Here is an 11,484-nt window from a genome sequence, read left to right as displayed (position 1 = left end):
GCGCCGATGGGTGTGGAAATTTATGTGGGTGATTTACTAACAATGCGCAAATTAAAGAACACAGATGCAACATCTAATTTACATATCGACCAATGCAATATACCAAGAACAGCGCAAATTAGCGTAGTCGCAAATAAAGAATAAAGAAACAAATAAGCCACAGTAGGCTACGTTGAAAAGAACTGGAGGCCAAAAAATGAAGTGATGCAAGAAGTTTTGATAGACTTGGTATTGCGAGACTCCTAGTTGAGGCTTCCAAGTAATCTTTTATTTCCTGAAGCAAATTAAAAATAACATGGCTTGGCAAACAATATGTTCGGACAATGTGTTCTTCTGGCATTCCAAATAAATTAATACATGCGGGAAAAATCTCCCTTCTACCACACGCTCTATGTTCTCTGCGGTGCCTCCTCCAGCAACAATAATTGCAGCCATTTCAAGCGCAAAATACTTTAAGACATGCTTTTTTGAGGCGTCAAATAATGGCGCAAATGCCAGTAATTTGACGAGTGCAAATCTTAGTAAAACATATTGCGCGATTCATTTGAATACTCTCCTCCTATAAATTTTGCGTCTGAAAGGGAAACTCCTACAAATGCATATTCAGTAAAGTCAGGAGCAAAAATAACTATCCACGCCTTTTCAGTGCTAATTCTTCACTGCGCGTCTTTAGTAAAAACTGACAGTACTATTTTACCACCAAAAGACGATTTGCGCTGGCTCCAGCTGTTAGTAAAGTGTTAATTCACCCAAAACTGAAACTTTTTTTATCACTTAAAGTGATATCCCACATTCCATTTTTTTATTCGTTTTTTTTCTTTCTGCTGTACACAAAATATATTTTACTTTCATTGTATGAAATACACATTCTTCAAAATCTACTTTTGTGTTCAACAGAACACAGAAACTCCTACCGGTTTGGAACAACTTGAGGATGAGTAAATGATGATAAAAGTTTCATTTTTGGGTGAAATATCCCTTTGAGAAAAATCACACAAACAAGAGCACTGTGAAGGTGTCTTTAAATAGCTGAGTTAAGGCTGCTTGTGCCTGCTCAAAGTTCTCTGTATAGCAATGCAGATTGGTTACAAACACCACTTTTGTAACACTCGGCTAATCAAATTGATATATAACAGACATTAATCCATTATTACAACAGTAAGAACTCAAATGAAAGACTGCTACCATGGCGTAAAAAAGTGTGGATTTTTTCCCTTATTTTCCCCATTCTTGTTCGGTGATTAATCCATTGTTCTTTCTATTTAAGATGGTCTTGGAGATTGCATTAAAGTTGCATTAAAACCCTGACGTCCTCCTTCATTGCCATACAAAGTGGGTAAATGCATCATTTACGACAATACATTTTTGGGTATTATTTGATCCTATGTATGCATATTTACCATTTTAAATTTCTGTTTGAAGGTTGGAACAAATATCATTCAGTATTTGGAGGAGGAGTAACAAAGGCAGTACCCTCACGTCCTGCAGTTTTGGGATAAAACAAGCCTTCGTTATTGTGGGAGGAATGACACTGAAGCAAGACCGTCTTTTACAAGCAGTTGATAGATGCTTTATATTATTTTACATTTTGGATACTGAGTATCCCAGGCCTGTCTTTAAAGCACACAATACTCTATATTCTGTTCCATCAACACATTTTCACCTGTTTCAACAGTTTATAATTGCATTATCTGTACTAGCTTTGTTCTGTTTATTTATTTGTGAGTTTTGTAAATTGAAACACAATGTGATTATGAAGAAAATGATAAGACAATTGCAACCAATAACTTAATTTAAAAGAAGTGTTTGCGACTTTAAATGTAATGGAAATAAAACATTTTCAATATATTTGTAAGCTGTATGTTATTATTCCAAGTAATCTTTTATTTCCTGAAGCAAATTAAAAATAACATGGCTTGGCAAACAATATGTTCGGACAATGTGTTCTTCTGGCATTCCAAATAAATTAATACATGCGGGAAAAATCTCCCTTCTACCACACGCTCTATGTTCTCTGCGGTGCCTCCTCCAGCAACAATAATTGCAGCCATTTCAAGCGCAAAATACTTTAAGACATGCTTTTTTGAGGCGTCAAATAATGGCGCAAATGCCAGTAATTTGACGAGTGCAAATCTTAGTAAAACATATTGCGCGATTCATTTGAATACTCTCCTCCTATAAATTTTGCGTCTGAAAGGGAAACTCCTACAAATGCATATTCAGTAAAGTCAGGAGCAAAAATAACTATCCACGCCTTTTCAGTGCTAATTCTTCACTGCGCGTCTTTAGTAAAAACTGACAGTACTATTTTACCACCAAAAGACGGTTTGCGCTGGCGCCAGCTGTTAGTAAAACTGGCCCTTAAAGAGTTAATTCACCCAAAACTGAAACTTTTTTTTATCACTTATGTTATTCCACATCTCCATGAGTTTTTTTTTCTGCTGTACACAAAAGATATTTTACTTTCATAGTATGAATAAATACACATTCTTCAAAATCTACTTTTGTGTTCAACAGAACACAGAAACTCCTACCGGTTTGGAACAACTTGAGGATGAGTAAATGATGATAAAAGTTTCATTTTTGGGTGAAATATCCCTTTGAGAAAAATCACACAAACAAGAGCACTGTGAAGGTGTCTTTAAATAGCTGAGTTAAGGCTGCTTGTGCCTGCTCAAAGTTCTCTGTATAGCAATGCAGATTGGTTACAAACACCACTTTTGTAACACTCGGCTAATCAAATTGATATATAACAGACATTAATCCATTATTACAACAGTAAGAACTCAAATGAAAGACTGCTACCATGGCGTAAAAAAGTGTGGATTTTTTCCCTTATTTTCCCCATTCTTGTTCGGTGATTAATCCATTGTTCTTTCTATTTAAGATGGTCTTGGAGATTGCATTAAAGTTGCATTAAAACCCTGACGTCCTCCTTCATTGCCATACAAAGTGGGTAAATGCATCATTTACGACAATACATTTTTGGGTATTATTTGATCCTATGTATGCATATTTACCATTTTAAATTTCTGTTTGAAGGTTGGAACAAATATCATTCAGTATTTGGAGGAGGAGTAACAAAGGCAGTACCCTCACGTCCTGCAGTTTTGGGATAAAACAAGCCTTCGTTATTGTGGGAGGAATGACACTGAAGCAAGACCGTCTTTTACAAGCAGTTGATAGATGCTTTATATTATTTTACATTTTGGATACTGAGTATCCCAGGCCTGTCTTTAAAGCACACAATACTCTATATTCTGTTCCATCAACACATTTTCACCTGTTTCAACAGTTTATAATTGCATTATCTGTACTAGCTTTGTTCTGTTTATTTATTTGTGAGTTTTGTAAATTGAAACACAATGTGATTATGAAGAAAATGATAAGACAATTGCAACCAATAACTTAATTTAAAAGAAGTGTTTGCGACTTTAAATGTAATGGAAATAAAACATTTTCAATATATTTGTAAGCTGTATGTTATTATTTATTTATGTAGCAGCAGCAGTAAAAAATAAATAATAATAATAATAATAATACCAGAATGGTTTAAGCTAAAATTTGTCTAAATAACCCAACAAATTACATATTTTATAACACAAATTATTGGGTAAAGCTTACTACCCAATGCATTGGGTTAAAATAACCCAACAATAGGTCGTTGCTATATCAACCCACCATTGGATTATCTGTTAGGTCTTTTTTAACCAAACTATCCCTTTGATGCTTTCCCCCCCTAGATTTACTGTTGAATCAGAATGCTTGTTTAACTTTGCCAAATGATGCTTGGTTGTTTTCTCGTTGCGAGGGAAAGATTTTATTTATGCTAATGCTGGCTTCATTTTAAGCTGCCTGAAGACAAAAAAAAGAGGCAGCCCAGCAAAGAATAAATAATTGTGTAAACATCAAAGTGTATCACCATTTCTTTGTCTCTATGTAAGCTATCCACCTTATTTTTCCCGTAAGAGCGGGCACGGCCATTTTTAAATTTAATGTGTCTGGCTTTCCGGTCTCATCCGCTTCCAGCTATTTTTTTTAAAGGTTGGAACAAATTTCATTCTGTATTTGGAGGAGGAGGAGGAGCAACAAAGGCGATACCCTCATGTCCTGCAGTTTTGGGATAAAATCCATCCTTCATTATTGTGGGAGAAATGGCACTGAAGCAAGACCGTCGTTTTACAAGCAGTTGATACATGGTTTAGATTATTTTACATTTTGAACATTGAGTATCCCAAGCCTGTTTCAGCTGTAATTACACTGTCTGTACTAGCTTTGTTCTGTTTGTTTGTTTATTTGTGAATTTATATTTATCTTGTAAACTGAAACAATTGCAAGTAACCTTATGTGATAAGAAAGTGATTAATAAGACTATTTCAACCAATTATTTAATTTAATAGAAGTTTTTGCAACTTTAAATGTAATAGAAATAAAGTGTTTTCAAAATATTTGTTTGCTGTATATTATTATTTACATAGCAATACTAATACTAATAATACTTCTACTACTACTACTACTACTACTAATAATAATATCAGGATGGTTAAAGCAACATTTTGGCCAAATAACCCAATAAATTAGTTACTAATTTACTACCCAATCCACTGGGTTAAAATAACCCAACATTAGGTAGGTGCTATAGTAACCCACCGTTGGGTTATCTGTTGGGTCATTTTTAACCCAACTATTTTAAGTGAGTATACTTGTTTAATTAGTGACACATAGCCTGCATTTTAAAATCTTTATGTGAATGTGGCAAATAGCAGTTTTATTTTTAAACCTTTATTTAAATATGGCAACATAATATTGCGCTCTTCAATATTTCTATGAATAAATCTCTGACAGAGACTATCAGCCAATCACTGCGTGCATAGTAAGCAAGCTGACATCATCCATAGCAATGAGCTCAACCCCGCCCTTTCTCTTAGCTTAAGACTTCTCTCTATTCCTTAGTAGTAGCTGGGCGGTATACCGGTTCATACTGAATACTGGTGTTTATTTTTTTTATATGAATTTTTAAAATACCGCAATATCAGTGTATGTCGCTTAAACAACGTTCAGAACGTGACACTTTGAAAGGGGTCCCTTTTCACTGTTGCACTGTGGTGAGTGAACAGCTGTATGTGTTACTAAGTGTGAAAGTTCCGAAAATGAAGCTGTAGAACTAATAGAACGTGATGACACAGAAGAACTCATCCACAATATTCACATTGACCGCCACAAATATCCACCGCCCCCTGCCATCAGCTCCCGCGTCTCACACACACACACAAGCGTGACTTTAGCACTAGATTTAGAAACTTTCAGACCCTTTTAGCTGCTTTTTTCCCATAGAATATTCATACTGACAAACCTAGCAACTTTTTTGGATAAACCTTAGCTATGGTTCAGTTGGAAGATTTCGCAAGTGCTGTCCCGCGAACGCGAGGTCTGACTTTCCCGGAGAAGTGTCACCTCTCTCGGCGTCTGTTCTGTGCAGTGAGCGGCAGAGAAGCACCGCTTTCAGTTGACCGCACCGCAGCCGACTCGTCAATAAATGAGTACAAAACAGCGTTTCCTAGCACCTGTCGCTTACTGATTGTTTGGAATTATAAATATGAGCGTAGTTCTTCTGTTTTTTTTTTAGTTTACTCAGACGCAGGCAGTTCGCTGCATGAGACAAAAAAGTAATACAGCCAAAACAACCGCATAGCCGCTCTTTAGTGTAGATGCATGTTGATTTTATCAGACGATGCCGCGATTATAAATGAGAGTGATTCCTGGTTAACATGTATTAAAAGCATCGTGTTTAGTCACTATTTAGTGTGGTATTTTTTTGACAATATTCACTCATCATGACAGTAAAATAGGGCATTCTAAGTCAATATACTGCAGTATTTCCTCTCAATCAGTAGAAAATATAGTTAACACTCGGTCATGCATGAAAAAAAAATAAAAATACCGTCATGTACCATGAAACCGGTATAATTTTGAAAAATACCGTGATATAAATTTTTGGTCATACCGACCAGCACTATATCCTTAGTAAAAGTTTGTCTCAGCAGCTTTGTGAATAGCACACAAACACAGGTGCGCTGCGCATCCATTCAAATGAACTGAAAAATATCACGGATCGCTTGACGGAGAGTGAAACTCAGTTGTATTGGAGAGAAATGAAGAGGCACGTTGATCTGCTAGTCATGGTCATGTGTTAGCACAGGGCTGTCCAAACTCGGTCCTGGAGGGCCGGTGTCCTGCAGAGTTTAGCTCCAACCCTAATTAAACACACCTGAACCAGCTAATCAAGCTCTTACTAGGCATAGAAACTTCCAGTCAGGTGTGTTGAGGCAAGTTGGAGCTAAACTCTGCAGGACACCGGCCCTCCAGGACCGAGTTTGGACAGCCCTGTGTTAGCATAATGATGCTTTTAAAAGTTAATGACCAAACATATCATTATAAAAGTTCACAGTGTTGCTGCAGATGAAATATAATGTGGATAAAATTAAATTAATATTTTTCATCAGGTTAGACATTGATTATTTATCACTCAAATCCCTTTCTTTACCTGTCCGTCGGTCGCGTGTATCCGCCATGTTTGTAGTTTTTAACACTTTTTATGCGTGTTTGTAGTTTTAATCGAATCCTCGTCCACCGCGCAATGTGTTGTGGGCAATATTAGCCGTTAAAGTGTGCATCGATCGGCACTTCGAATTCTAACCGGAAGCAGTAGACCATCCGGGAATCTTTGGCATACTTTTTTAAACATACTATGATTTGGGACATACTAATTCTATTTTTGAATACTATTTAGGATGGATAGTATGCAAATTGGGATGCAGCAACGGTGTAACAGTTGCCTGTTACATTACAGTACATAAAATTTCACTTACCACATAAACAGTGTAAGGAGAGATGACTGAGGACGATGGCGAATGATTTGCAGATCCTGAGCATCACTGACATACATCTAATCTTGTAAAATGTGTGGTAAGTACTACTGTCAGCCATCGGCGATGGACGATGGCATCGTCTATCAGCCCAACCCTACCCTACATTCTCACTCTTAAATCAAAAACCCAATCCTATGTGGAGTGCAGTAGAGTTCTTTGTTTTTGTTGACAGTCATGTGGAGTGTAGTGTACACTGCGTGACCTCGGTCTGGGATTAGAGATTGTGGCTGAAAGCCAGACTGGTTACATTAGGACTACAGCAGGTATTGGCAGAGTCACGGTAAACGGCTCAACAGCGTCTGCTTAACGCTTGAGTGTCTGCTGGCCTAGTACTGCCTGTCTGTTTCCACCATGATGGATCATTGTGAGCTGTAAAGCGGAACAGTCAATGAACTGGATGGATTTTTTTTTCTTCTATTTTTAGTCAGATCTCGGAATAGAGTTGACCGACGTGACCTATATTGGATGCTTTAGGGGTTTACAGAAACATGGTTTAATTCCCTCCAGATCCCTGTTTTATTAGCCGCCTTGAATGAACTCTGAAGGAGAGTCTGTTTCTGAAGGCACTGGGAGAACCAGTTGGATTAAAACACTCTGGGGCAACAAATACACCCTTCCTTTAGTACTCCTGAAACGTTCAGTCACCACAAACAGACGGGCAGACGGCCCTTACGGTGGTTGCAAGGAACGGTAGATTACAGAAAGAGAGGGAGAGCAAAAGTAGGCTGGCCGGGTTTGTGAGTGGTTGATTTATTGGTTCCCTTGTGTCACCTCCCATACCCTCATGTCCGCTGTAAGAACTCCACACAGAAACTCCCCTTTACACCCGCCCGTTTGTAAAGCTACATTGGTGAAACACCAGTTGTAACAATACACAGGCACACAGGCTAGAGGCAGACAGGGACCGGCACAGACAGGGACCATGAACCATGGCTATGACTTTCCCAGGGTAAGTGCCACATTACTCTCTCTTACGTCTTCTACAGGAGCACACAGCAAAAAGAGCTCAGATTTTTTTTGGTGACTGGTTACTGACTGTATATATGTTTATTTACATAAAGTCTATATATTGACAGACAGAAAAAACTATACTTCTGGGAAAAAAAATGGAACTATACTTCTGAATTTAAATATATCAGTATAATAATATACATTTTTTTTTTAATTGTTAAAATAAGAGAAACGTATAGATTTTTCCCTATATATAAATATAGTATTAAGTTAAATTATAAATATTTTTTAGAAAATATGATATATAAATATTTTAAATTTTATAATATTAGTCAATATGTATAAATGTTATTATATAAAGTTCTATTATATTATAGATTACATAACATGAATAAAAAACTAAAATAGTAATACAAATGTTGAAAAAAAGAACAGAGATAATAAGATTTTTTTCTCATGTATAGATAGATTTACATGTATATTTTTTCTCATGTATATATACATATATTCCACATTTTTGTTTATATTTTGAATTGACCTTAAAAAGGTCCTTCTCTGTGATCAAGTCAACTGATTTGGTAGAAATCACACATCAAAATCATTTAAATTAGACTCATTTATATGTAGCGCTCACCACTGCCACTATCAATGTGTCAGTGCACTTAAAGAGTCTTGGAAATGTTTGAAGTTCTTGGTTCTTCCTCTGAGTAGGAAGTTTTGAGACATCATGTGCTGGTTTTCCAGGGACTGGTAGACTAGAAATTATTACTCAAATATGAAGGTGAAGTCATTAGTCTGACTCTATCAAGCAGGGATATTTACATCTGCCACAGTCATACGTTTTCAGTTAAAGTCAGTTATGTCATTTGACACTTACGTTGGACTTTCCTGCTACATAACACTGGCTGGGGCAGTTAAAGTCTGGTTCAACATAATCCACAGCCTTCTGGATTATTACAGCACATTGCCAGAGTGTTAAAAAAAGAATATGGTACGATTTAATAATTTACAGTGACAGTGTAATCAGCGAAATTAGCTGGAAGTGATGTTAATGCTTATAAAGGCTTCATCACGGCCCATAGCTTTCTTTTCGTCCATAGCTTTTCTTTCAACTGAAGAATTATACTCTGCTATTCTCTGATCATAACTGTCCAGTTATTTCAAGCACTTTAAGTTCAAAGCTTTGCCTCGGGGTCACAATACCGCCTCACAATGGCATTTTATTATCACTCCAATTTCCTTGAAACATCAGCTGTGTGTTTTGTCAACTTCACCGGCATGTCCTGCAGTTTTGTGTCCAAACATACCTAACTCAGGACTTAGATGCTGTCTGGCAAATCACAAGTTAGATAACAGATAAACTGATGGTGTTAAAGCAATGCTACAGGGGGAGCTGAGCATTTTCTGGGATTGGAAATTAGATTGTTGACTGTTTTGAGTAAAGCAAAGTGTGTAGTGGGTCACTGCTTATCAAACTGAAATCTGAAGTCATGTGAAGTTAAGTATATGGAGCAGTTTTGGAAAATCTCCCCAAATGAAAAGATCTCAACAGAACATTTTGTATAATACTTCTATTCAGCAAGGATGCGTTAAATCGATCAATGTATCTTGAGCAGCAAATCAGCATATTAGAATGATTTCTGAAGGATCATGTGACACTGATGACTGGAGTAATAATTGGTGAAAATTCAGCTTTGCCTTCACAGGAATAATTCACATTTTAAAATATATAAAAATACAAAACAGACTTCTTTGGGGGAAAAAATCTTATGACCCCAAACTTAGTAGTGTATTTAAAAAATATTAGATATATTTTATCATTTAAAACTACAAAATATTTCCAAAACATCCCGAGCTGTGAAAGAGCAGCTAAAAAGTTTCTTCTGTGTCTTTTAGTGTCTATATTTCACAGTAGGAATTGTGATGGCAGCTGTGTTTTGTAAGGGTGAGGGATCCGCTGTTTTGCTTGGAAAAAGTATCATATTCATGAGTGCTATTGAACTGTCCAGAATCCTTTCCTAAAGATTGGTAGATTGACTGTCATTAGATGCATTAAAGGAAATCTCCTGTTTTCATATACCACACAGACAGAGGTTCTGCCCTCTCTATCTGTCTGTGGTGTGCTTAGACAGTAAATACATTAGATGCTTGGATTATTTGATTGCTTATAACCACACACAAACACACACACAAGCATAATCAGATAAATGTCACTTGTTAAGGTCACAGGTTAGAGGGTTACTTTTTAAGTATTTTCTTTGGTCATATCTTGCCAGCTCAAAAGATTTTTTAAAGCACCTGATCTCAGCTAATAATTGTGCTAAATAAGATGATGTAGTGATGCCAGATGCAAATGTGTACTACTTGTGGTTACATATCAAACCAAGTGATTTTGTTTGCACAGTCATATTGCAGTTCACAGTAAAGCTGGGTCTGCAGATGCTTTGTAGCCGAGCCGCTGGTGATCTGTGTCTGTAGATGATTCTGTGTATGAAAGAAACATAAATCAGCTCTAAAAAAGCAGTGCAGTCAGAACCAGAGCTCTGCTTCTACCTGCACATTGTGTAAAGCTAATAGTCTACCACAAAACCCATCCCAGAAGCCCCGACCCTCCCCATCCTCCCTTCCTTTTCAGACATGAATTTAAATAAATTTAGTCCATGTGCTAGCTTTGACTTATATGCTAATGTACTCCCAACTTCATTTATAAATGTAAATTATTTTATTTTTCTTTCATGTCAGTTTCTGTCTGGAAACATCACAGTCAATAAATATTTGCTTGGTTATATCAAACAATTTCTTTAATTTGTTGTAAATCATTAGACATGACGTTTTGGAGCCTTTGAAGTCAGTTTCCTTACAAGGTGGATTTCTACATAAAACACTGACTGGGCAAAGAACTAAATGCTTTTGGCGAAATACGACAACACGTCAAAGAAAACTGCATTTGTTTCAGTGCTAACTCGAGTTTACTGCAGAAAATAACAGTCACAATCCCCCATGTCACTTGTATTTTCATAGTGCCTTTCGCCTTGTGATCTTCGGGCTCAAGCTATACTCAAGCTATAATTTAACAGTCAGGTTCATCTGCATTCTCCACAAAACAAGATCACGCACATACAGCACACACACGGAAAACAGCAGTACACAGTCTTCATCAGCCTGCAAGCATATATCCCATGAATATTTCAAGTTTTGCATTATTAAAATGACTGAAATTGAACTGAAATCCCCTGATGAGATCCGTTCCCCACATCTGTTATGTAATTGTAAAATATTTCAATACAGCAGTGAGCGAATGCTATTTATAGTGTCCTTTTGGGCTATATTAAGACTCTACATGTTTGAAGCTGTGCTGTTCCTTAGAGTATTTTAGTGTATTTAATGTTCAGTAGTGATGTTTCAAATTGATATCTTCATAGTTTGAATAAATTTGAATTACTTGAAATCAAGCATTAAGTTCTGAAATGTAAAATATAAGGAGATATTGCTGCTGTTTGCTTTTTTAAGGTATAAATTTAGTTTGATATACATTTATTTGGCTTACCCAAAAAAGAAAATTCTGTCATCATTTCATTTCAGACCCATAACAAGACATTGGTTA

The 11,484-nt window shown here is 36.5% G+C and overlaps 1 protein-coding gene across 3 annotated transcripts in view; it reads left to right on the top strand.

Moving 5' to 3' along the window:
* Nucleotides 1-11,484, top strand: part of LOC107550485 (adenosylhomocysteinase-like 1) — a 35,565-nt gene that overhangs the window by 12,869 nt on the left and 11,212 nt on the right. For 2 of the 3 annotated variants that reach the window (XM_016231768.1, XM_016231767.1), the window contains exon 1: nucleotides 7,775-7,878. The exons of the other annotated variant lie outside the window; for it this stretch is intronic. In XM_016231768.1, coding sequence (XP_016087254.1) covers nucleotides 7,852-7,878 — 27 coding nt within the window. In that variant the 5' untranslated portion in view covers nucleotides 7,775-7,851. Of the gene's footprint in view, nucleotides 1-7,774; nucleotides 7,879-11,484 lie in introns of those variants that run through there. 3 annotated transcript variants of the gene reach the window in all.

This window comes from Sinocyclocheilus grahami, unplaced genomic scaffold (genome assembly GCF_001515645.1).
Source record: "Sinocyclocheilus grahami isolate Dianchi unplaced genomic scaffold, SAMN03320097.WGS_v1.1 scaffold399.1, whole genome shotgun sequence".
Lineage (NCBI taxonomy): Eukaryota > Metazoa > Chordata > Actinopteri > Cypriniformes > Cyprinidae > Sinocyclocheilus > Sinocyclocheilus grahami.
This window is presented reverse-complemented; position numbering and strand designations above follow the sequence as displayed.